Below are 27,492 nucleotides of genomic sequence, written 5' to 3' on the forward strand. Positions count from 1 at the left end.
GTCAGTCATGGGGTGGACGTGGACCTGCTTCTCAATTTCACTGACAAAGGGCTTCATCTGTTCCTGGATCTTCTCAGCATGCTCCTTAATCTTGTCGGTCAGAGGCATGATCTGAGCCTTACCCTCCTCCATGTAACCTGTATGGGGAGAGTGACACGCTTAGTGAGACGTTTTCCAAAAGCTGTAGGCCCATGGATCAAGCTAGCATTATAGCGGACTCTATGGTACTGATGTGAAAACTGACATGTTGATATCCCTGTCGAGGACAATGGTATGAATAAATAAAATGAAAAGTTATATAATTTGAATGAGTAATCTATTTAGAACAACTTGATATCTTAGTGTGGCTGATACCAGTAAACTGAAATTCCAATTCAAGGGTTGTGGGTTCGATTCCCACGGGGAGCCAGTATGAAAATGTATGCACTCACTAACTGTAAGTCGCTCTGGATAAGAATGTCTGCTAAATGACTAAAATATAAAATGTAAATAATTGAAAAAGGGAATCTATTGTCAATGAGTTCTCAATGAAAAGGAGATGCTATTTATGTCAAATGTTTTGGCATTTTGGGATATTAAATTCAAATCACTTCCTGAATTCACTGAGTTTATTTGAATTGACCCCAACCATGGTGTAAACCCTCCTCTACACAGATAGGGCTCTATTCCGCGATAGAAATGTAAAGGTTGTTTCCGATTTAGCCGAAATATGCAGTGTTGCAATATCATGAATGTAGTCTCTGGTAAAGCGGGAACGTTGCCTTTAAATTTCAATCACGCTGTAAAGCTGAACTTCCGCGATGCGGATTGAAAAGAGCCCCTAGTCTTTATTACGCAGCCATTGAACACACATTTCTTAGAAAAAGACTAATAGTAATACGACTAACAACGCCTTTTCTACTTTTCAGGCCGGACATTCCCTCAGAACAGTAAGGGAGAGTGGGGTAAGTTGAGCCAAAGGGGTAAGTTGAGCCATACTTGTTTCTAGGAATTCATACACAAAATTAATAATTTGGAAGAGGTCATCATTTCATGGAGTCTGTGAAGGAAGAAACCACATGGAAAAAGTGGTAAGCAAGTTAGATCCCCAAAAATTATTTTCACCAACTCAAATGAATTTACTGTGTTAGAGGTTTCATGACCAAAGTAGATAATTGTAAGATTGTTCTATACATCAGTTGGGGTCTATATAAGCTTCAATATGAGCTCCTAAACCTAACATAAAAGTGCATTCTTGTAGCTGTGTGAGCTAATATTGTCAAAGTGTTTGCCTTGGGGTAAGTTGAGCCAATGGTTGAGCCAATGGCAAGTTGAGCAAATTGAAGTTTTCTTCCCAGGCATAATGCAAGGTATTATAGCTGGGATATGAGGTAACAACAGGACCTGGTCTATGTTAAACTTTTTTTTTAAGGTACAATGTGTTTGTTAGGCGTTGAGCCTGTGTTAAAAGATGCTTCAAATTATTAAAATTGCGATTGTGTTGAATTGTATTTGGGAAATGAAGATAGACATAGTTTTAAAAAGGTAGTGGTAATATTTAATTCAGTACAGATATTTGTAGGTGGCTTAACTTAGGCTGTCCTGAGGCTCAATTTACCCCATATCCGGGGCAAGTTGTGCCAAGAGACCACTTTTATTGGACAAGTTATGTTTTCAAAACTGTAATGTTTACATCAATTCTGATTATTTCCAGGGATACATGACATCCTGAAATATATGTAGATATCTTTGTTAGAAGGAATACTATATTTCCCTTGATGGAGTGATGCTGAATGTAAAGAATGGCTAAACTTACCCCACTCTCCCCTAATATCTGGCTATCAGCCATTGCCTCACTGCACCAAAATACTGTTACAGTACCAGGCAGAAACACAGAAGGCCTCAGATAAACCCATCACATCAGGGGAATGGCAGATAAGAAGAACGGTGCTTCTCATATTTCTTAGTAATATTCCTTTAATTATTATTTGATGTATGGTCTAACGTTAAATGTTTCTCACACTACGCATAACATATTATGCATAGGTTCTATTTTTTCATCTCTGGTTAAGATAGACTTGATAAATTAAAGCTTGGACTATGATTGCTATAGACAGCTCGTAAGTCCCATAAGCCTCAACCTTTTACAGCAGTGGGCTAAATCAGGGTCACACAGAGTGTTTCTTGCTAGTCTTAAACAAATCTACTTTGAAACAAAAGCATACACATCACACACATGGTTATGGGTTTAAACAAAAGAAGACACCTGTACCATGTCAGATATAGAGTTGAAATGTATTCAATTTTGAGTTTGCATCCCAATATTACACTTTAAATACATCACAGAAGACTGAAATATAGCAAAACTGTTTGACATAGAAACACCGGATTTTCGGCGTTTAAAAATAAGGAATGTTTATTAATTATGAAATTATGAAAATACTAATAACATTCCACCCATGTGGCCACTAGGTCATTTGACTGCAGGAAAGGGATTTATCTTAGAACAAATAGGAATTGCATTGTTTTATGGTTGTAGTGGTGATGGCCTTTCAGGTGTCAGACTGTGCGGACTGTTGCCATTGAATTTGCAATGTTCCTAGAACATTTTTGCTTAATGATGTTGACTAGTGTTTACTGCATCTACAATTCAATGAGAGGGTATGTCAGTACATTACAGAACATTAAATTAGAGGAAATAGTATGGCAATTAATCTGGAAATACAGTGGGGAAAAAAATTATTTAGTCAGCCACCAATTGTGCAAGTTCTCCCACTTAAAAAAATTAGAGAGGCCTGTAATTTTCATCATAGGTACACGTCAACTATGACAGACAAAATTAGAATTTTCTTTCCAGAAAATCACATTGTAGGATTTTTTATGAATTTATTTGCAAATTATGGTGGAAAATAAGTATTTGGTCAATAACAAAAGTTTCTCAATACTTTGTTATATACTCTTTGTTGGCAATGACACAGGTCAATTGTTTTCTGTAAGTCTTCACAAGGTTTTCACACACTGTTGCTGGTATTTTGGCCCATTCCTCCATGCAGATCTCCTCTAGAGCAGTGATGTTTTGGGGCTGTCGCTGGGCAACACAGACTTTCAACTCCCTCCAAAGATTTTCTATGGGGTTGAGATCTGGAGACTGGCTAGGCCTCTCCAGGATCTTGAAATGCTTCTTACGAAGCCACTCCTTCGTTGCCGGGCGGTGTGTTTGGGATCATTGTCATGCTGAAAGACCCAGCCACGTTTCATCTTCAATGCCCTTGCTGATGGAAGGAGGTTTTCACTCAAAATCTCACGATACATGGCCCCATTCATTCTTTCCTTTACACGGATCAGTCGTCCTGGTCCCTTTGCAGAAAAACAGCCCCAAAGCATGATGTTTCCACCCCCATGCTTCACAGTAGGTATGGTGTTCTTTGGATGCAACTCAGCATTCTTTGTCCTCCAAACACGACGAGTTGAGTTTTTACCAAAAAGTTCTATTTTGGTTTCATCTGACCATATGACATTCTCCCAATCCTCTTCTGGATCATCCAAATGCACTCTAGCAAACTTCAGACGGGCCTGGACATGTACTGGCTTAAGCAGGGGGACACGTCTGGCACTGCAGGATTTGAGTCCCTGGCGGCGTAGTGTGGTACTGATGGTAGGCTTTGTTACTTTGGTCCCAGCTCTCTGCAGGTCATTCACTAGGTCCCCCCGTGTGGTTCTGGGATTTTTGCTCACCGTTCTTGTGATCATTTTGACCCCACGGGGTGAGATCTTGCGTGGAGCCCCAGATCGAAGGAGATTATCAGTGGTCTTGTATGTCTTCCATTTCCTAATAATTGCTCCCACAGTTGATTTCTTCAAACCAAGCTGCTTACCTATTGCAGATTCAGTCTTCCCAGCCTGGTGCAGGTCTACAATTTTGTTTCTGGTGTCCTTTGACAGCTCTTTGGTCTTGGCCATAGTGGAGTTTGGAGTGTGACTGTTTGAGGTTGTGGACAGGTGTCTTTTATACTGATAACAAGTTCAAACAGGTGCCATTAATACAGGTAACGAGTGGAGGACAGAGGAGCCTCTTAAAGAAGAAGTTACAGGTCTGTGAGAGCCAGAAATCTTGCTTGTTTGTAGGTGACCAAATACTTATTTTCCACCATAATTTGCAAATAAATTCATAAAAAATCCTATAATGTGATTTTCTGGAGAAAATAATCTCAATTTGTCTGTCATAGTTGACGTGTACCTATGATGAAAATTACAGGCCTCTCTCATCTTTTTAAGTGGGAGAACTTGCACAATTGGTGGCTGACTAAATACTTTTTTCCCCCACTGTATATGAATGTTATTTAGTACAATTTTCACGGTCCAATGTTGATCATCGAAGACAATGAGGTATTTGTTTTAATTTAATAAGGCCTTAAATGCTTCACAAATAATGTATAATCGACTGTCATACCATATAAAGCGTGGCAAAAGGGTCATGCCACAATTCGCAAAGTACCAAATGTGCAGACCAGTTATATCATCACCCTTATATAGTGACATTTGCTTGTAAATGATTTGTGAAGCATCTACGTAGTGCTTATGAAGGCTTCATTAAGCTGAATAAGTTATAGTTTGTGTGACATAGTAAAGTGCACAAAAAAATCTGACATGTTATTAGTCTCAGTAGTAGTAATTGAGTTGAGAGTAGAGGATCTTCACAGCAAACAATTTCTGCTTACCTTCTTCTTCCCAGAACGTTAGCAGGGATGTCTTCAGAATGTTAAAATGACAATGTTTAACAGAGGTTCCCATGACGTAGCTTTATTGTTTTCTCCATCAATGTCCCTAACGTTGTAGCAACGTTAACTGTTTGTTGGGTTTGACTCATACCAATTAAACAACTGAAGAATAACACATGAAAATAATCAATGAATGAGACAAAGAGGACTTCCAAAAAGTTAAGATGAGGAAACTCCAATTAGGATGGACCACACAGAGAACCCCAACGCTGTGTGGGAAAAGGTTCTGACTCGCCCACCGAGAGGATCTGAACATTGTAGAAGGGGCAAGACTGTAATTTGTGGTTCAGTGACTTATTTGGGAAAACACCACTTCAAAAATAATTACTGCTACAGCAGCAACACACGCTCTATTCCTCCCCAATGTAACTGGTTAACCCCTTCATATTGTTCACTGAACCGCAGACAATTCTATAGACTAGCATAATGGGCAAATTTGCAATTGAGAATCAAATCAAAATGACACAAACCATTCATCTCTAGAGTTCCATGGCCCTGGTTGAAGACTTTAGAAATGCATCCTTCCTTCCTCATTTCCTGGAGGTAAGCACGGATCTATCTATAAGTGATTGGATAAGTGGAAGCAAGGTTACCACCCTATTCGTTTTACCAATGCAACCAAGTCAGATCTGTGATTACGTCAGGGAAGATAGGAAGGAATGACTGATGAAGGCATTCAAAAAGGGCCCATGTCTTTTGAATGATATGACAGTCATCAGTGATAACTGTACTGTTTGTGACTTGTGGCTCCTTATCTACGCAATGACACATTTAAAAAAGGGCTTTGTTGTCATTTCCTGGAGGTTAACCAGCTGATCTATGTAGCTCATGCCCTCTCCTCATCCCTAATTTCCTCTCCACAGAAGAGAGGAAAACTGTTCTCCTTCTGTCCGTTTCAGACCCTTTTTTTTTATAAAGGCTAATTTTAGTTTACCTTTGACCCTCCTCCATATCGTATTTCTGGCTCTGTGCCTCCTGATGATACCATTGCTCTTCTCTCAAATCCCTCCTCTTTTACAGTAACTTTTTCCCTCTAAAAAAGATTGTTCTGGATGAATGAAAAGGCTGTCTATTTTCTCTTTGGATGATTCCGGAGTAAAAGTTGCAAAATTGATGTGTTTAATGGAAATGCCTGTGCTGTAACAGTTATGAATGATGACCTATCAAATATGTTTTATGAAAAATCAAATCTGAAATACAATTTTCAGTTGTCTTTGCAGGTCCATGGATGAAGTATCACTTTCAATAGGCCTTATGTGAAAGAAATACTGCTGTACCAACAAACCCTATTTATTTACTTTAGTTTCTTTCATGTTACACTAGCAGTTTTAGCCTGAGAGGAAATATGCACCCCATCACCCGTATTCAATGCCGTTTTTAAAAATAGTTTGTTCCCATGACAGTTTCAGAAGCCCACGCTCTCTAATGTGTTCCAGATGCGCTTTCCAGCTCACAGACTTCCCGGGCCATGCTAGAAGCATGTCGCCAATGCTGAGATGGGGGGAACAGATCTATAGGGCTCACTCAAGAGAAGCCAAAGGCCTAAAATGGTAACAACAAATCTCAAATATCCAACAGTAAAGCTCTCCTTGTTTTTCTTCCTTCATCCTCTATTTTTGTTCATTGTGATAAGTCAACTTGTTTTCAGTTTCAGTATGCTATAAGTTAATGTTCTGGTGTGACTGACGCAACCACTTTTATCCAGCTGCAAAAGTATAATACCGACATGCCTCAATGGCTGATCACTTTAATTTCAGTGTGTTTGTATTTTCAAGGTTTTAATTAGTTTCACTTCACCCTGTGCATGACTAAGTTAACATTTTGACCACAAGTGTGACCCCCTAGCACCTATTCTAAAAGACACATCCAAAAATGAGAAAAGGGTACAGAATTAACTAATATAGTTATGTTTTTGTGGACTGAAAGCCATTTACAATGCAGCACTGAATTCACAACAGTAGTACAAAAGTGCCTCCCAATGGATACATGCAGCATTGCAGAATAGTTGCAAAATATTGCTTGCCAAGTCACTGGAAGCCTGTATTTCCATAAAACATGGCACAAAGGAAACACAAAATAGTATTTTGGACAGGTAATATTTTATATTTAAAAAAAGACACAAAATAGTTACTCTTATATACAATGGCAGTTTGCACAAAAGATACAAGTAGTTTGTTCAGTTGACTCATGTTCCGCAAACACTATGCTTCAAAACATTCCCAAACATGCTCATAAAAATAAGAAATATGCTTTTACAGGAAAATAAGCACTGAGGAACATGGCCCACATTCAGTTGTGTTGTTCTGTCAATGAAATATACAATATCAATATAAAATAAAACGTATTTTCTATCCAAAGGCAGGGATTCAATGCATTGGGGAAAAGTCCTTTGTGCACTGCGCTATAACCCATGTTGAATTGAATCCCGGTTACAAAGTACTTTGGTCGATATATACAAAGCATTTTGGTCGATTCACTTGGTCCCTTGCCAATCAAGTCCAGAATGTCCTCAAACTAAATGGCTGACTACAATCTAGGGCTGGATTCAATCGTTATCGCGAAAGTATCGCAGATCTTAAAATGTAAAAGGTATACTCCGGGATTTTGGCAATGAAGCCCTTTATCTATTTCCCCAGAGTCAGATTAACTCAAGGTTAGAGGTAGTGTTGGCAGCCAATGCTAACTAGAGTTAGGGCAATGACTGGAAGTCTATGGTATCTACTAGCATGCTAGCAGTTACCATAGACTTCCAGTCATTGCACTAACACTAGTTAGAAATTGGGCTAACGCTAGTTAGCAAATTCCTTCAAACTGCACGCAGAGACATAAAAATGGTATCCACGGGTTCATCTGACTCTGGAGAAGTAGATAAAAGACTTAATTGCCAAAATCCCAAAGTATCCCTTTAAAGGTAATATTCGATTGAGCCGGCTTATATACATCTGGCCCTTCGATTGAGCCGGCTTTTGTATACATCTGGCCCTTCATTGGACACTGTGTTAACAAACCTCCAAACGAGCTTCAATGCCATACAACAATCCTTCAGTAGCCTTCAACTGCTCTTAAACACTAGTAAAACTAAATGCATGCTTTTCAATCGAACGCTGCTAGCACCCGCCCACCCGACTAGAATCACCACTCTCGACGGGTCTGACCTAGAGTATGTGGACAACTACAAATATCTAGGTGTCTGGTTAGACTGTAAACTCAACTTCCAGACTCACATAAAGAATCTCCAATCCAAAGTTAAATCTAGAATCGGCTTCCTATTTCGCAACAAAGCCTCCTTCACTCATGCTGCCAAACATGCCCTCGTAAAACTGACTATCCTACCGATCCTTGACTTCGGCGATGTCATTTATAAAATAGCCTCCAACACTCTACTCAGCAAATTGGATGTAGTCTATCACAGTGCCATCCGTTTTGTCTCCAAAGCCCCATACACTACCCACCACTGTGACCTGTACGCTCTTGTTGGCTGGTCCTCACTACATGTTCGTCGTCAAACCCACTGGCTCCAGGCCATCTATAAATCACTGCTAGGCAAATCCCCGCCTTATCTTAGCTCATTGGTCACCATAGCAGCACCCACCCGTAGTCTGCGCTCCAGCAGGTATATCTCACTGGTCATTCCCAAAGCCAACACCTCCTTTGGCCGCCATTCCTTCCAGTTCTCTGCTGCCAATGACTGGAACGAATTGCAAAAATCTCTGAAGCTGGAGACTCTTATCTCCCTCAATAACTTTAAGCATCAGTTGTCAGAGCACCTTACCGATCACTGCACCTGTACACAGCCCATCTGAAATTAGCCCACCCAACTACCTCATCCCTATATTGTTATTTAATTTGCTCTTTTGCACCCCAGTATCTCTATTTGCACATAATCTCTTGCACATCTAGCATTCCAGTGTTAATACTATTGTAATTATTCTGCACTATAGCCTATTTATTGCCTTACCTCCATAACTTGCTACATTTGCACACACTGTATATATATTTTCTGTTGTATTTCTGACTTTATGTTTTTTTTTACCCCATATGTAACTCTGTGTTGTTTTTGTTGCACTACTTTGCTTTGTCTTGGCCAGGTCGCAGTTGTAAATGAGAACCTGTTCTCAACTGGCTTACCTGGTTAAATAAAGGTGAAATAAAAAAAATTAAAAAAATTATGCAGCGTTTACCGTGAATGCAAACATTGCCTTTACATTTTTAACCGAGCTATAAAGCAGACCTTCCACAATACTTCAGAGATACGGATTGATTCCAGCCCCTAATGTGGCCTCATCTGGTATGTCTGTAGAGGAAGCAGACACCTATCCTTTCCATCCCCTCTTGCACTCAAATATCAGGAACATTTTTTATTTCATTTCAAGTTTGTGTTCAAGGGAATGACATAGCAGAGCCTTACTTAGACCGGTCATGGTGTCAGTTAGGATGAATGTTTAGTCCTAAGACCACGTACCTCCTCCTGCATAGGGGAAACATTGTGTTAATATTCAGTTAAATCAAAAGCTTGTATTATGCTCCAAACATTGTGTTGTATGTTCCACTGTATGCTCCAAACAAGACATGCTAACCTCTCACTATTACAATAACACGGGAGGTTAGAATGTCTTGGGGGTATGATATTTGTGCGATATTTGTGCTGCACTTTAACCTCATAGTCATGGTATCATTTCAAATTCAAAGTGCTGGAGTACAGAGCCAAAACAACAAAAAAAGGGTCACTGTCCCAATACTTTTGGAGCTCACTGTAAATATTCCACATACCTGCAGCTCCCCACGTTTGTTTCTTTCATCTCTCAGTTCCTCTTTCAGTTCCTGTATGTCTCGTCTAGAAGGAAAGAACAGAAAATATATCAATAAATGCACTAAGAGGTCAAAGAAGAGTCAGAAAATTAAGGAATGGTTTACATTTTTGGCAGGAGAAATGTAGCCTGGTTAACCCATACTGAATTGTTTCAACAATGGTGAGCCCAGCATTCAGTCTGGTTTAACCAGACTAGGAGAGATCTGACTGGAAGTGTGCAGAGACTTTTTCCTGTCTTTCCAGTTTTGCATTTTGCCTCCAGCACCTTCACTAATCATTTTTGGGTGTGCGGTAGATTATGCCTATTATCAAAATAGTTGAAAATAGCTTGTTTGAACAACTGAACAAACGGGTTAATACTACTTACTCATGTCTGTTTTGCAGCAGCTCCAGAGCCATCTTCAGCTCCCTGACCTCAGCGTGTAGGCTGTCCAGACAAGGCTTCTCCTCCTGGGCTTCCCTGGCCTCCACTACAGCCTTGGGAAGCGCTAGCCTGGAGGGTATCAGATTCTTGGTAGGATGCTCAGGCTTGGATGGTGGTGAGGTGGCAGGTTCTGCAACCTGCAATGTTTAGACAAGGTATCTCTCAGTTTGATTGTCAAGGATTGACAGGTCCAGGATTCAAGCACTTTGAATTAAATCTATTCAATCTCAGCTTATTTAAAGTCAGTTGTTATTTTGTGGCTAATTGATACTTTGAGAGAGATACATTGACGCTATGTTAATTTTGTGTTCTCTATACTTGCCAACAAGGCCTAACATGACGATAGTATCACACCCTGATCTGTTTCACCTGTCTTGTGCTTGTCTCCACCCCCCACCAGGTGTCTCCCATTTTCCCCATCATCCCCTGTGTATTTATACATGCATTTTCTGTTTTTCTGTTGCCAGTTCGTCTTGTCTTGCCAAGTCTAACCAGCGTGTTTTCCCATTTTCCAGTCGCTCTAGTTTTTGTTTTTCTAGTCCTCCTGGTTCTGACCATTCTGCCTGCCCTGACCCCGAGCCCGCCTGCCGTTCTGTCCCTGATTGACGCTGCCATGTTTTATTGACCATTCTGCCTGCCCTGACCCTGAGCCTGCCTGCCGTCCTGTACCTGTCGGACTCTGATCTGGTTATGAACCTCTGCCTGTCCTCGACCTGCCCTTTGCCTGCTCCCCGTGTTAGAATAAATTATCTGAGAACTGAACCATCCGCCTTCTGTGTCTGCATCTGGGTCATATCCTGAGTCATGATAGATAGTGTTCATATACATGGAATCAAAGTCAATTTTACAAACCTTCAGCAGTTTAGGCGATTTTTCTGCTTCTGTCTGGTCCCTGCCACTCAGAGCCTAGGGTTAGAACAACAACCATGACCTTAATGACGATTCCTCTTTAAGAGTCATTCCTCACATCACGGCCTCACTAACCCTTCATGGCATGTAACTTGTCAAGCCACTTATGAACAGGCCATCTCTCTCTATGGGCGGGTGAGTTAAGACTTAGTGAGCCAGATGGGCCACGTCATACAAACTAATAGTCTTCAGGGAAACTCTGGAGGAATGTCATCTAACAAGGGCCACTATTCTCCACTGATATGCCCCTATGACTGTGATGACAGTGATTCCTCTAGGCAGATATGTTCTTGTGGCGTGACATTAGAAAATGACATCAGACTAACCAGAGAATGTATCATCATCTCTATGTTAACCTGGGGTTGTGGGTTCATAATGTCACTGCATGATGAGTGTTGGGCCACACTGCACCCCTGTGGTTTCGGAGGGAATGTGGAGTACAGTGTGCACCTCTGGGCAGATATGGACTGGTGGCGTCATGACAATAGGCAAATCAGGGATTGTATCATCATCGCTATGATAACCAAGGGGATGTGGGTCTTCTGTCATGTGATGTGTCATGTGTTGAAGCCACATTGTGGTTAATTACATGATTAACCCTGTGGTTTCAGAGGAAACATAACTATGTGTGGTGGTCATGTTAGGACACACATACGACAACAACATCAACTCAAAGTGACTGACAGCATCCATGGATGTGTGACTCTTTCCTAATATGCGATCTGTCCTAAATCAAATCAAATACAATTGTATTGGTCGCATACACATATTTAGCAAATGTTATAGTGGGTGTAGCGGAATGCTTCTGTTCCTTGTATGTCCTAATATGTACACTGTACAGAGGTGCAGTCTGTACCATAATAATATTCATAATAATACAGTATGGTATATTGTCACCATACCTGTGGACCGGTGACGAGGGCTGATGGTGGTCGTCTCTGTGGGGGTTTGGCTCTGTTGGCTGTGGGGTGACTCAGTTTCTCAGGGGACACCTCCACTCCGTCAAACTGGTCCGAGTTGCTCTCCTCTGTACATTTGGGTGAAAGGGGAGGGAGATCGCCATTGGCTCTAATGGGAGAAAATAGATAGGCATTTATTTTCTGAGAAATTAAACATTCATTCTTTCAGGCCTACACTTGATTCATAAGGTTAACTTGACCCAAATTGCTGTGATGTAGAGAGAGAAAACAAAGATATGCTTCATTTTCTACGGTTGAGATTTTCAGTTGATGAAAATGGCTGTGGTTCAGTGTGGAAAAAGTGGTATCCTGTTTCCTCTTGCAGGCAATTAGAGGCAGGTGTTGATGCACTGCATATTGAAACCTCAGTGAGTTTATGTTTAGCCAAGCATTAAGACTTCTCCTTTCAACGTCCACACCCTCACTAGAACAAAAAGACGCCAAAGCTTTAAATAAAATATACAAACTTGTTTGACCTTTGCAAGTATAATGATTCAATATCAAGTACATTTTACAAATAAGCAATATGCTTTTAGCCAAGGCCACACTTTTATTGCTTTGCCTCCAACATGTGACAGTTTACTTGGAAAGAACAGTCCGGATTACTTTTTCTTCGTCAGTTGCCCCTTGGTAAAGACTGCCTTTTTGTTTTCACAGTCGTGTGTGTGTTTGTGTGTGTGTGTGTGTGTGTGTGTGTGTGTGTGTGTGTGCGCATGTGTGTTCAGGAAACAGGAAATGGGCTGCTCTCGTCTGTTTAGGCCCACACTGACTCATCCCAGAGTTTCCAGTGCACCGATCAAGGTTTGAGAATCCTGGCATTCAGCATTAAGACATGAAGACTATGTGCTATAGTAGCCTAGGCACCAACCAAAACTATCCTCCACACTCTCCTTCCTTGCCAGTTTAAAGAGAAGAAACAGTTCCTGTCTTGACAGAGACCTTTAGCTTTTCTTATTAGTGGCGTTTGCAATTATATAACTACCAAGGCTTCCGAGTGCCCTATTTGTCCATTCTGATCAGTAACAAAGTCTGAAAGCAATGCTTCCTGAAGCAATCCTTCATTTACAAGTCTCACTATTAACGTTCATACTTCATACTATGGAGTGATATTAGTGTCAACATTGGATTAAGATTGCATTCATGTTGGAACTGCTATACCTCCATACTCTACCTAAATGTTTGATGTTGACTGAGAAAAAAATATATATTTTAGAATCACTCACTTGCCACAACCAAACTTGTGAGGCTTGTCCTTCACTGGAGGTGGTAGTACAGGTCTACTTGGAGCAGGGAGCTTGACTTTGGTTGGGGGGTTGCTTCTCAGGTCTTTACTCTCTGGTTTCTCATCTGTACGCACATGTGCACATTTAAGCATTGCTAGTAAGCAAACTGTACTCACTCGTAATTATTAACAACACACACCTTGGTACAATTGTAAAGCATAATCTCCTCTGTATTTTTAAGTATAATGTAATACAACATCTGGTTATATGAGACTACAGATACAGTAAAACTGTACTTTGACTGAACAGTATCAACATACTGTATCTTACCTTTTGCTTTTGCAGGGCTGCTCATCTCCATCGCTGAACCCTCTGCCTTAACTAGAAGATCATTAGAGCACAAAATACACACCATATTATACACGGCCACAGGTATCTATCTTGCTACTGGTGTATTGTTCTCTTCACTATGATAACGGTGAGGGTACAACAGCATCAAGACCCAGAACTCCAGGGTTAATAATTCTCAGCACATTTGTTTTAGCATAATTTCATTAAAATGCAAATTAATATTCATGTAGCGCAGAAACGTTGTTAATTTTCTTCCATTTGAGTTTGATTAAATTCCAACCAGTATAGTGGCATGGGAAGCCAAGATTCTGTATGTCATAGGAGCAGGCTAGGTCAAAGTTGTGTCCAATAGAATCCTACAGAATCCAACATACTGTAGTTACTGTTCCCAAGGGTCTCCCTTGAGAAGGCCTTGGCTTGGGGTGGAAATAATGTATTTATCACAAAGGAGATCCCTCAAGTGTGAACAGCTATGTATAAAAAACTTATGAGAGTGTCTTTCGACAAAGCACAATGTTCTGCCGCTCAATTACCATTAAGAGTTAACCGAGCAATTATAGTGTTTATTAAAAACAAGAAATTATCAACTAGAGTGCAGTTAAGGGAACTGACCACAATACAGCCAAGTCAATAAAAACATGGATCTGCATTATAGCTTTTAGCACATCTCTCAAGATACAGAGGAAGAACATGATGAGTGTCATGCTGACACGTAAGACAATAAACCACCAAAAAGACTGGTGATGATGAATTCCACAGACTAAGAGTACCAATAGTGAATTAATGAGAATAGAGCCTACCTTCTCAGTTCAAAACACATGTAAAACTCCCTGAACAAGCCTTTCCACCAATGTGAAGTTGTTGCAGAGTTGCTGCTTGGGCAGCTTCTGAAAAGCCACTGTGACAGACAGAGCTCTCTACGGTCCCCCACCCCCTGGCTTCCTCCAAGGTATCTCAGCCAGGTCATGTGACCTACTGTATTACATCTCCCTCTCCATCATGGTCTATAACTTCCTGTGACGTAGTTGCAACCCCCCAGTGACAGTAGATGCCAATGGAGTAGTGGGAGCAATGGGGTGGGGTGGAGGGATTCAAGTGCAAAGATTGTTTGGAATTGGGATGATATTATCTCCAAATGACTGTTAGGCCTCTTAATGTTTGAACTCAAACTCAAACAACAAGATATGAAAGTTTGTTATTTCTCAGCGAGAGCGAGTGCCTCAAAATGTCAATCAAAGGGGTCATGTAGCAATAACAAACGTTCTTTCAGTATTTGTGCACTGATTTTATCATTGATATTTTATTTATCAGTGATTGAAATATTGCATCTTAATGTTGTGTACCCTTCGTATTCAATTAGAAAGGCTTTATTATTTAAAGCTGAGAAGAAACATCCGGCCTAACAGCTAACTAACAGTTAGTGTCTTAAACAGAAGTTGTACCATCAGCAGAAGTGTGTGTTTGAGACAAGATCTGGTGCCCTTAGATAAAACCTGCCCGCGAACCACATCCTGCTATGTGTGGCGCTAACAGTCTCAAGATCGAACTCCCACATCCTCGTTACTGTTTCAGGCAAAACATCTGTTACATGCCGTCTATCCCTCCCCACTGGGCACAAACTGGTTGAATCAGCGTTGTATCAATGCAATTTGTCAGCGTATTGTGACATGGAATCTACATTGGATTTGAAAAAAGTCATCCTCGTAAACTGTTGTTTTGAGGGTGAAATTACAACCACAGGATTATGTCGTCACCAAATTTCAACATGGACAAACCTTTGTAAAATATGTTGAATTTGTGTATTTAAAACAATGTCAGATCTTCAACATAATATCCACTATCAGAAGAAAAATATATATAGGCTAGACAGCACCTCCTACTGGAGAACTTATCTACAGCTGCCCTTCGGTCTCCCATCCAGGGTCTTAACCAAGCCCTGCTTAGCTATGAGATTCATTGCTGACTATTACCAATGTGCTATCGTGAGAACGATTGTTGAGTGTTCTCCACTTAGAAACTAAATAGATTCACTGTTGCTATCAAAGTATTTCCAAAGGCTAGGTTTAACAGAACAAATTAAATGTGACCATACTTTATCACTCATATATCATCAATGATGCTATTTAGGCATATAGCATTTGCAAAGTCATCAACAGCTATTGTTGTTTACAATAGGCCTAAGGTTTCAAGCTTTGGTTTATTTCAAATGTAATGATATTTAGTGATATTGAATTGTGTTTGGTTGAAAATGCAACCAAATATTAACATTTGAAGGAGATTATTTGCTTGGATTGTTCCATCTGTGTGACTGACTCAGTTTGACTTTAATTCCAGTTTGTCTGATATGTTGGATTCACGTCTCCATCTCAACCCATAAATCTAAGTTAAAGTATAGGACAAAATCAAATCAAACTTTAGTGCATTTAAAGTTTGATTTGATTTAGTCCTATTTTTTTATTGAGATGTTTGGTTGAGATAGAGACGTGAATATAACATCAATTATTAATTTGTAGACAAACTGGAATTAAAGTCAGAAGTCAGTGGCACAGATGGAACTATCCAGGAGTTGACAACCAAACACAATTCAATATCATTTTTGAAATACAATAAATTAACTTGTCGACAATGGCCACATTTGTTCCTGTACCAAAGAAAGCAAAGGTAACTGAACTAAACGACTATCGCCCCGTAGCACTCACCTCTTTCATCATGAAGTGCTTTGAGAGATTAGTCAAGGATCATATCACCTCTACCTTACCTGCCACCCTAGACCCACTTCAATTTGCTTACCACCCCAACAGATCCACAGACGATGCAATCGCCATCACTCTTCACACTACCCTATCCCATCTGGACAAGAGGAATACCTGTAAGAATGCTGTTCATTGACTATAGCTCAGCATTCAACACCATAGTACCCTCCAAGCTCATCATTAAGCTCGAGGCCCTGGGTCTGAACCCTGCCCTGTGCAACTGGGTCCTGGACTTCCTGACGAGCCGCCCCCAGGTGGTGCAGGTAGGAAACAACACCTCCACTTCGCTGACCCACAAGGGTGCGTGCTCAGCCCACTCCTGTACTCCCTGTTCACCCATGACTGCGTGGCCAAGCACGCCTCCAACTCAGACGACACAACAATAGTAGGCTTGATTACCAACAATGACTAGACAGTCTACAGGGAGGAGGTGAGGGCTCTGGGAGTGTGGTGCCAGGAAAATAACCTCTCACTCAACATCAACAAAACAAAGGAGATGATCTTGGACTTCAGGAAACAGCAAAGGGTGCACCCCTCTATCCACATCGACGGGACTGCAGTGGAAAAGATGGAAAGCTTCAAGTTCCTTGGCGTACACATCACTGACAAACTGAAATGGACCACCCACACAGACAGTGTGGTGAAGAAGGCGCAACAGAGCCTCTTCAACCTCAGGAGGCTGAAGAAATTTGGCTTGGCACCTAAAACCCTCACAAACTTTTACAGATGCACAATTGAGAGCATCCTGTTGGGCTGTATCACCGCCTGGTACTGCAACTGCACTGCCCGCAACCGCAAGGCTCTCCAGAGGGTGGTGTAGTCTGCACAACGCATTACCGGGGACAAACTACCCGTCCTCCAGGACACCTACAGCACCCAATGTCATAAGAAGGCCAAAAAGATCATAAAGGACATCAACCACCCGAGCCACTGCCTGTTCACCCCGCTATCATCCAGAAGGCGAGGTCAGTACAGGTGCATCAAAGCTGGGACAGAGAGACTGAAAAACAGCTTCTATCTCAAGGCCATCAGACTGTTAAACAGCCATCACTTGCACATTGGAGGCTGCTGCCTTTAGACAGACTAGAAATCACTGGCCACTTTAAGAAATGGAACACTAGCCACTTTAATAATGTTTACATATCTTGCTCTCATATGTATATACTGTATTCTATACTATTCTACTGTATCTTAGTCCATGCTGCTCTGACATCGCTCGTCCATATATGTACAGTTGAAGTCGGAAGTTTACATACACTTACATACACATAATTTTCCTTCCTCATGATGTCATCTATTTTGTGAAGTGCACCAGTCCCTCCTGCAGCAAAGCACCCCCACAGCATGATGCTGCCACCCCCGTGCTTCACGGTTGGGATGGTGTTCTTCAGCTTGCAAGCTGACCCCTTTTTCTTCCAAACATAACGATGGTCATTATGGCCAAACAATTCTATTTTTGTTTCATCAGACCAGAAGACATTTCTCCGAAAAGTATTTGTCCCCATGTGCAGTTGCAAACCGTAGTCTGGCTTTTTTATGGCATTTTGGAGCAGTGGCTTCTTCCTTGCTGAGCGGCCTTTCAGGTTATGTCGATATAGGACTCGTTTTACTGTGGATAAAGATGCTTTTGTACCTGTTTCCTCCAGCATCTTCACAAGGTCCTTTGCTGTTGTTCTGGGGTTGATTTGCACTTTTTGCACCAAAGTACGTTCATCTCTAGGAGACAGAACGCATCTCCTTCCTGAGCGGTATGACGGCTGCGTGGTCCCATGGTGTTTATACTTGCATACTATTGTTTGTACAGATGTGCGTGGTATCTTCAGGCGTTTGGAAATTGCTCCCAAGGATGAACCAGACTTGTGGAGGTCTACAATTTTTCTTCTGAGGTGTTGGCTGATTTCTTTTGATTTTCCCATGATGTCAAGCAAAGAGGCACTGAGTTTGAAGGTAGGCCTTGAAATACATCCACAGGTACACCTCCAATTGACTAAAATGATGTCAATTATCCTATCAGAAGCTTCTAAAGCCATGACATCATTTTCTGGAATTTTCCAAGCTGTTTAAAGGCACAGTCAACTTAGTGTATGTAAACTTCTGACCCACTGGAATTGTGATACAGTGAAACGATTGTTTGAAAAATTACTTGTGTCAAAGTAGATGTCCTAACCGACTTGCCAAAATGTATAGTTTGTTAACAAGAAATTTGTGGAGTGGTTGAAAAACTAGTTTTAATGACTCCAACCTACAGTAAGTGTATGTAAACCTCCGACTTCAACTGTATGTTAATGTTTGTTGTCCATCTACAAGAAAATAATCTGTAAAATGCAAAGATCTTGATTTTGAAATATTCAGGAAGCCATTTGGACCACACAAATTCTCATATTCAGCTGCTAAAACAACAACCTCAAACACCCTAAAACATGAACACTGTGCCAGACTAAACAAACACCACAGCAGATGAAAACTGTAGCAGCCGTAACCATTTCCTTGTGTGAGAAACCTCTTATTCAGCCCTCATTAGCATCTCTAAATCCCAAAACAATCTGTGCTGTCATATTGGTGTTCATATTGGTGTGTCACAGATTGGTGTCACCATAGAATTAGGAATTAGAATACTAATACACTAATACTAATTCTATAATTAGAATAGTAATTTAATAGGATCTCTATGGGTGTCACAGTATATTTTATTGCACCAGTTATTCTGTTAAACCTCATAACCTCCATCATCAGCATCTAAATCACAATACATTCTGTACTGTCATATTGGTGTCATGGACTAACTGGTGTTACAGTATATCCTGCTGCACTGGTCTCTCTGTTAAAACAGGAAGTTGCTGTCTTTACCTGCGTGTCTGTCCGTGCCACGGCGCTCCGGTAGTTGACTGGTGCTCCCAGACTGGAGGAAAAGGAACGGAAAACACATCAGGTCGGCTCGGTCTCTCTTTACTACCTTTTAGCAGCAACACACACATCTAAAACTAACACACACCCACTGATTAGAGCGCCCACTGATGGGAGCGGCCATTCGTATTGTCTTTGTATTGTCTTGTATATATATATATATATATATATTTTTCGAAATATAAAATGAATAAAATTTAACTAACACACTCTTTCCACAGACGGACATTTTAGTCAGTGACTCCTAAACTGCATCTGTTTAAGAGATCTTTGAGTCAGAAACCTTTATAAGTTAGTTATATAAGAAAGACTTGACTGAGAATTTTATTTTTTATTTTTATGTCAGCCAACTGTAGATAAAGGGCTTTCATTTCTTGACCTGTTGCGGTCTAATAAATAGCAAATGTTTATTACTGGTTGATGTATCGTTGGTGTCATAGTTGCTTAGGTCAATGTAATATAATGGCTCAACCCCCCTGGAATGTGTGAGGGGAAATTCCCATTCACAGGGCTACAGTGAGACTATTCCTGGGAACGTTTCCCTCATTCCCTGCTCCAACTCACTTGGAGAGTGTTCGTCATCGGTATCACCATGACGAAGTTGTCGGGGAAAAAACCTCTGCGTCCATTCAGCTCTCCCTCCCACCAGCCATCGTCCTCCGTTTCCTTCAGAAGAAGAGATTGTGCAAAGAGCAACTCAAAGAACTACACATAGTTCAAAAAATTGTCTGAGAGCTTAACAGAGGGTCAGGGGAAGCATGGTCATTGCCAACTGTGGACACTATTATTTGATCTTCAAAGTTATCATAAACCTCTCTTTTCCACTTATAATTTGGCAGTGACGGAAAAAGTACTCAATTGTCATACTTGAGTAAAAGTAAATAGAAATTACTCAAGTAACCCGGTAAAATACTACATGAGTAAAAGTCTGAAAGTATCTGGTTTTAAATATACTTAAGTAAAGTGGTGGAAAAAGTAGTCAATTGTCATATTTGAGTAAAAGTAAAAGTAAATGCTAGACATCAAATTCCTTATTTTAAGCTAACCAGATGGCACGATTCTCATGTTGTTGTTTTTACAGCTAGGGGCACATTCCAACACTCAGACATAATTTACAAACAAAGTATTTGTGTTTAGTGAGTCTGCCAGATCAGTGTGTGAATTGGACCACATTGTTGTCCTACCTAAGCATTCAAAATGTAATGAGTACTTTTGGGTGTCAGGGAAAATGCATGGTAGTAAAAAGTACATATTTTCTTTAGGAATGTAGTGGAGTAAAAGTAAAAGTTGTCAAAAATATAAAGTAAAGTAAAGTACAGATATCCCAAAAAACTGCTTAAGTAGTACTTCAAAGTATTTTTACTTAATGTAGTTACTTTACACCACTGTAATTTGGAATAGAATTTATACCATCTGATTTTTGGATGGTTTCACTACTTATGTAATTGTGCATGCTGTGTTATCTAGTGTATTGTGGCACATATTTTCACAAGTCACATAACAGGTTTGTCTGGTTGAAGAGAAGAAAAAATATTCCAGTACAGAAATGCTATCTAATAGTGAGGGATGAAATTGTATAACCCATTTTATTCTAGTCCAAAGATGGAGCAGAATATTATTGATTTTGGCCCCAAAAGGCATAAAGTCATGAAGGTATACTGTATTGGGGAACATGGATGACAACATTAGGATAAAGACCCAAACCTTGGTGATGATTGTAACAATGTCTCCCTTTTTTAGATTCAACTCGTCCTCGGTCAAGGCTGCGTAGTCGAACATGACTTGACAACATTCTTTCACTGAGTAGACATAAAAGAGAGGGGAACGTTATAAAGAGAACCTAAGCAATGCATGGCTGGAATAGGTTGGTTGTAAGATGATGTTGTAACAGACGCTGACAGTAATTTATCACGATACCTCATCATAACTGACCAATCGACAAGGAAGAATATCAGTCCATACGTTCTTATCTTTTTCTGAGAAGGGTGTGAACTGTGAAGCATTGAGATTAACCTGTGTGATCTCTTTCCACATTAAACTGTGGCATCAAGCCAGGGTTACTGTAAGAGTTTCTGTGGGCCCACACCCACATAGCCTGTTGGGTAAACTGCAGGAATTACTGACTGTCATATGCCAATGACGTGGCTATCTGTTCTTTGTGGACATTCGCCTTAGTAGCAGTTTGGTCCAAAAATAGAACGCTTGTCACACGCAGAACAAAAAGGTCTCACTGTTGTTGTAGTACATCAGAACATGTCTATATTCAGTGGAGACATTGCTTTGCAGTTTCATTCAATGTTTCAAAAAGTCTCTCCCACAAGGAGGATTTATTTGTTGAGGGGTACAAGGATGAACCTTATCTTATCCTTTTTTAAATTATTTTTTAAACGTTTTACCCCTTTTTCTCACCAATTGGTAGTTACAGTTTTGTCCCATTGCTGCAACTCCCATACGGACTCGGGAGAGGCGAAGGTCGAGAGCCATGCGTCCTCCAAAACACGACCCTGCCAAGCCGCACTGCTTCTTGACACACTGCTCATTTAACCTGGAAGCCAGCCGCACCAATGTGTCAGAGGAAACACCATACAACTGGTGACCGCGTCAGTGTGCATGCACCCGGCCCGCCACAGGAGTCGCTAGAGCGCGGTGGGACAAGGACATCCCGGCCGACCAAACCCTCCCCTAACCCGGACGACGCTGGGCCAATTGTGCGTCGCCTCATGCATCTCCCAGTCGCGGCCGACTGCGACACAGCCCGGGATCGAACCCAGATCTGTAGTGACGCCTCAAGCACCACAGTGCCTTAGACTGCTGCGCCACTCGGGAGGCCCTTATTGTACAATTTTATGATGTTTTTCAAAATGCATTCCACTCATTTATACGACCTACATAAAGTAGGAATAAGAACTATAGAAACTTACCATTTTTTGTTTTGTTCCGCACACTCGTCCTCTGAGGTAGCTTTGTCTTAACAAAAGCACAAATGTATTACATTAATCAATGGCATATCACACCTACTGTATGTTTTCAGGAGAAAAGAATCCCATATTTATTGTATTTTGATTTATCTTGCATTCCATACCTCTTTACTGAACATTGTATCTGAGAGTTTGGGTCTGGTTTTGCTCTCGTTATGCTTGACATCTGAATAAAGATATATTGATTTTAGTAGATTAAAGTCTACAAGTCCACGCTCAGAACATGTACAGTAAATCTGCTGTGCAAAAAAAAGGCCATGTGAAAAATGTGCCAATCCCACCTTTTCGAGAGACAAATATCTCTTTGGTGAAGTTTGACGGAAGCGCTCCCACTTTACCACTTTTCATTCCCATCCACCACCCATCTTCAATCTGTCAGGTGTTAAAAGAGAGAAGTAAAAGAGAGAGAAGTAAAAAGAAAGATAAACAGATATATAAGAATAGCACAGTGTAACAGAGCATGTTTCACCAATCAACCACATGCATAGGAATTCTCAAAACAGGTTTGGTCAGCATAATGTCTACAGATGTAGGTCTTAATTTGATCACCCTGTTGCAGGAGACTGTCACGCCCTGGCTCTGGGGACTCTGTTATGTTGAGCCAGGGTGTGTAGAGTCTATGTTTTGTGTTTCTATGTTCAGGATCTAGTTGATGTGTTTCTATGTTGGCCGGGGTGGTTCTCAATCAGAGGCAACGTGAATCAGCTGTTGCTTGTTGTCTCTGATTGGGAACCATACTTAGGTAGTCGTTTGGCATTTCTGTGGTGTGGTATCTTTTTCCGTGTTGGTTTGTGTATGTACCCAAGGACTTCACGTATCGTTTTGTTGTTTTTGTTTGTGTGGTGAATAATATAATAAAAGATGTTCGCATTCCACGCTGCGCATTGGTCCACTCCTTTTGACGATCGTGACAGAGACCTTTCCTGCAACGCAGGAAATGTAAAACTCTGAGTGTATTTGAGGTTTAAAAAGGATTCTGAAGTTTGTAATTTCCCTTATGAAATGTCCATTAATTAGAATCCACATCAGTGGAGGCTATATGAGGGGAGGATGGATCATAAAAATGGCTGGAACGTGCTCCCCAATTAAGGTGCCACCAACCTCCTGTGATCCACATAATAACTATAATTTCCTGTTACTGCAGCAGGATTATTTTCCTGCTGTAGCAAACTGGCTCATATTAAGATCCTACATCTGTACACACCTCAAAGTGATGTTGGAATGTGTGTGAGAAACATGATTTATCAGCATCATTTGGGGGAAATATCACACAATGAATATGCATTGCTGGAAATGTCTGTGCGACTATTGTTTGGTTTTCTGAGCTTTTGGAGGGGTGACATTTTAGTATCATATCTAGCTAGGCAAACAAGATAAATGATTTGTGGTTGTTCCCTCATGCTCATGAATTTGCCATTAGAGATAAGATACAAAGAAAGTAAATATGATATGACACTCCAATTATGAAGTAAAAACATAAACATATCCTTCTAAATAGAGCAGCTAATGTTCTATCCAACAACCTACAACTAATTTACACTGATACTCTATAGCAGTGGTCTCAAGCTAATTTGGGTCTAGGGCTGCATTAAATTGTCTCGTGGGATATTTGTTTGAGAATCCTTCTCTAGTATGTTTGCAAGTGTTTTCCATCTATTGATAATCTAGAGTGTCAGTAATGATAAAAGCAGCACTTTACCTCTCTGAGGATCTCAATGGTCTCCCCGACAACCAGCTCCAGCTCGTCCTCATTCAAGGGACTGTAGGCAAAGGCCACCTCACACTTCCTTGTATGTTGAATCATCCTCGCTGCATGAGCAAAGCATTGTACCAGCCACATAATTAGTCAAAACTGCTCTTATTATTGTAAAATAATAGTTAAAACTAATGATGAATAGAAATTCAGTAGAGAAATTCAGAGCATGAGTAGAATAATTCAAGCTTCTTCGTGTTGTAACTAATTGAACCCCTGAAAGGGACTGTGCTATAACAGTAGACTGTGTGGTTTGTATCTGTTCCTTCTTTGTACATTATAATTAAGCTTGGTGCTAGCAGGCGAGGCTGTACATCAACACAAGGCCTTTAATTACATGTTTCAGCCTGTCTTGCTGACAAGTGTGTGTATCTGAGCACAAACCCAAACACTTCCATATTTCAGTACAAAACAGGGTTCATGTTTGACAGACTGGGAAACATATCTGGATACAGTTTTTGTTACGGTTCAAGTTATGGGCAACACAACAAGCAGAGTGTTATGGTAGTGGAGGTTTAAAGACATTGGAGAATGACACATACATTTTCGTAGGCTTCTTGGTTCCCGCTTGCTGTCACCTATCAAATACACTGGCACCTCCTGTGTGGGAAATAAAAGATACAAACACATACAAGGAAAAAGCTAATGAGTCAAGTATTATACAATGGATTGCACATGAAACATGCACAAACAATAGGCTGATCAGAGTTGGGGTCAAATCGATTTAAAATCAAGTAAACTGAAATAATGGAATTTCAGTTCCTTGACAGAATAGAATTGAATTTGACTTCCTTCGTTGACTGAATTGAGATGGTATTAATCCTTGTCCATGGACTGAAGGCATGAAGGCAAACTCTTGATGGACATACTGTACCTTGACAAAGTTAGCGGGGAAGATGCCCCTCTTGCCCCTCAGTTCCCCCTCCAGCCAGCCCTCCTCGCTGGCCTTGGTGACGCTCTTCACCACGTCTCCCACCTGCACCGTCATCTCATCTCCCATCGTGCCCTCAAAGTCTATCAGCACCAGCACCTCTGAGACACGCAAATGGGGGAGGAGGGTGAAGATGGTGTTGCAAGTTTGATTCTCTTTTCAAACAGATCTAACAATATTGCTTGAGGAACTGCAGTTATTTCGAGTAATTTAACAAATAATGTGGCCCAACATCCAGAAGGTTAACACAATAGTCTGGTTCCTCAAAGACATGGGGAGGGGAAGAGAGATAACGTGGACCCTTTTCACACTATTGTGATGATCCAAACTGTAGTGTGCTGGCATGGATATTGTTTTTCACATTGTTCTCTCTAGCATGGTTTTGGCAACTATGGTGGGTATATAACCAGCTTGTTTGACTCAGCTTGGCTGCATAGTGTGAGAAGGCTAATGGAATTGCAAGTTTGGCTTTCTTTTTTCTAAAATATCTAAAGATATTGATTGAGTAACTGCAGTTATTTGGAATCATTAGACAGGTAATGTGCCCCAACATCTACGAAGGCAATGCTTGTTTCAACAGGCTATATGGTATGTATCATGCAAGGCCGGAGGAGAGTAGTATAGTTGCAATGGGCAACAATGTGACATCAAGATTATTGTGTTTGGAACATACAGTAAATCATAGGCAAAAAAAGCTTATGTTGTTTAAAGATTTCAGCTTTACTTTATCTGAATAAACACCAAGGCCTTCGTAAACCAAACCAGTCTCCTGTAGCATATTTGTGTTTGAACAACACGTATGTAAACCAAGGTTACAGTACAGTACTGGGGCAGCAAAATGGATTCCAAAAATTACAGTTTGGAATTTGCCCTGGCATGGTGAAAAGGTTTCTGTTCAAGTAGTTTTTAGGCAAGGAATATAAATTAAAACATGATGTACCACACACACCCATAGCCTACAACCTGCAAGTAAGAAAATAATGAAAATTGTACCTTACCCACTGCTAGTACTAGTGCTAACCTGCTTACCTGGCTTTAGGCATTTATGTCAATGTTAGCTATGAAGAAACCCTCCAACACCAAATACTCATATAGTATAGTGGAGACCCAGAGACCTACTACCCCTTTGCTTTCTGAATAATAAAGAAGCAAGATCATTATCTCTGTTGTCTGTTTTCTGACAAAGAGGGTGTATAATCTACAAACATGAACTGGCCTACATATCTGGTATACCAAAATCACCTCCAATCCCAACTATTATTTGGGATTACAAAATGACCATGTTTTCTACACTATAGTTCTTGTCAATTACCCTGAATATAACTGATTCATTGACAGACATTGTAAACATTCCCCAAACCCTTGTAGACACTGCTGAATAGACAACACAGTTACAATGCACTTACCCATGACGTCTTAGAAAGCGTTACTCTCTCTTCTAGACTTTAAGGTAATTCCTCTTCAGAGGACAGACAGACACCTCATGCTACAGAAGGAGAACTGAAAGAAAGTGAGTATTGCTCAAGAAGCAAAGCTATATATGGCTAGCCAGGGCCCTCCTTCCCTCTAGTCAAACATTAACATCTACTTCGGCTAGTCATGACAAGCCACCAGCCAGGCGGAGGATGAGTCACATAGAGCAAGCGAGAGAGTAAGAGAAGGAGAGAGATAGAACAGGTGGGACAGGTTTCTAATCGAAAGAGAGAGACAGTAGGCAAGGGTGAAAAAAGTACATGACCACATATTTTCAGCTGTAAAGTAGCTGTCACACATTGTATGGGAAAGAAACAATGTGACGTAATTGTGTGTGTGTGTGTACTCCCTCCAGGCAGTCTCCAAGACACATTTCCAATACCTTGAGAGAGTAATGTGATGTATTTACTATTTGCTGCAGCAATGTCCTTTTCATGAACACCATTGCAGAGTTGTTCAGGTTTAGTCAAGTATACTCGTTATCTGCAATCTCCCAATGTAAGCTATTCTATGAATGGACAGCTATCATTATGTGAAAATTCTCACCCTCTATTGCTAATTATGTTTTACTTCATTGAATGGTTTCCTGTTAAACATGTTTACAGATGTAGGATTTTAATTTGACCTATATTGTCACAGCAAGAATCATGCAGCAACAGGATTTAAATATTTAGTCCATAATGTTGATTGAGTGGTGGTTAGGCTATTATCTGGCCTAAAGTAGGCTACACAAACGTGCAATACTGTTAAAGAAGTCCTACAGCGATTTTTGAACTTTTACTGTTGAAGAGCGATATCCCAAGCATAAATACAGTCAAATACACACACTAAAGAGTTTTTAAAAAAATGTTTACACAACTGCAAACTTCAAGGAGTAGGCCATTCAAGGAGTTGGTTTGATGGGAATCTGTGATGTCATCAGCCTCTCCATTGCCTGATAAACAATAGAGGAGCAATAGAGAACAAAAGAGGAAAGACCCACCCCCTCCACTTGTGCTATAATAATCATATAATATGCCATTTAGCAGACGCTTTTATCCAAAGCGATTTACAGTCATGCGTGCATAAATTTTTTTTGGTGTATGGGTGGTCCTCGGGGATCGAACCCACTACCTTGGCGTTACAAGCGCCATGCTCTACCAGCTGAGCTACAGAGGACCACCATGACATACCTGGACCACCTATTGAGATTTACATTTACATTTTAGTCATTTTAGTAGATGCATATATATTTTTTTCATACTGGCCCCCCGTGGGAAATGAACCC

At 40.6% G+C, this 27,492-nt stretch overlaps 1 protein-coding gene across 2 annotated transcripts; it reads right to left on the bottom strand.

Moving 5' to 3' along the window:
• On the bottom strand, positions 1-26,292 carry LOC121586731 (SH3 domain-containing kinase-binding protein 1-like). Of its 2 annotated transcripts, none has more exons than XM_041903672.2 (18): positions 26,159-26,292; positions 24,696-24,853; positions 24,364-24,421; positions 23,768-23,877; positions 22,350-22,440; positions 22,173-22,234; positions 22,012-22,057; positions 20,795-20,889; positions 19,655-19,756; positions 19,034-19,085; positions 13,413-13,463; positions 13,083-13,206; positions 11,803-11,968; positions 10,844-10,897; positions 9,935-10,128; positions 9,528-9,591; positions 9,220-9,225; positions 1-137 (listed from the first exon to the last, which is right to left on the bottom strand). In XM_041903672.2, the coding sequence occupies exons 1-18, from the start codon at positions 26,160-26,162 to the stop codon at positions 99-101; spliced, it is 1,476 nt and encodes a 491-aa protein (XP_041759606.1). In that variant the 5' UTR covers positions 26,163-26,292; the 3' UTR covers positions 1-98. The 2 variants fall into 2 exon arrangements, with proteins under 2 accessions (XP_041759606.1, XP_041759607.1); XM_041903673.2 differs by having other exon boundaries at positions 49-137; positions 9,166-9,225; positions 26,159-26,291.
• Positions 26,293-27,492: the final 1,200 nt, after the last annotated feature.

This window comes from Coregonus clupeaformis, chromosome 17 (assembly GCF_020615455.1).
Source record: "Coregonus clupeaformis isolate EN_2021a chromosome 17, ASM2061545v1, whole genome shotgun sequence".
Lineage (NCBI taxonomy): Eukaryota > Metazoa > Chordata > Actinopteri > Salmoniformes > Salmonidae > Coregonus > Coregonus clupeaformis.

Coding starts and splice junctions, on each gene's coding strand:
- LOC121586731 (XM_041903672.2), bottom strand. Junction 24,422..24,695: donor TCCCCGCTAACTTTGTCAAG/GTACAGTATGTC, acceptor TTTCCCACACAG/GAGGTGCCAGTGTATTTGAT. Junction 13,464..19,033: donor TGGCACGGACAGACACGCAG/GTAAAGACAGCA, acceptor ATGATCTTCTAG/TTAAGGCAGAGGGTTCAGCG.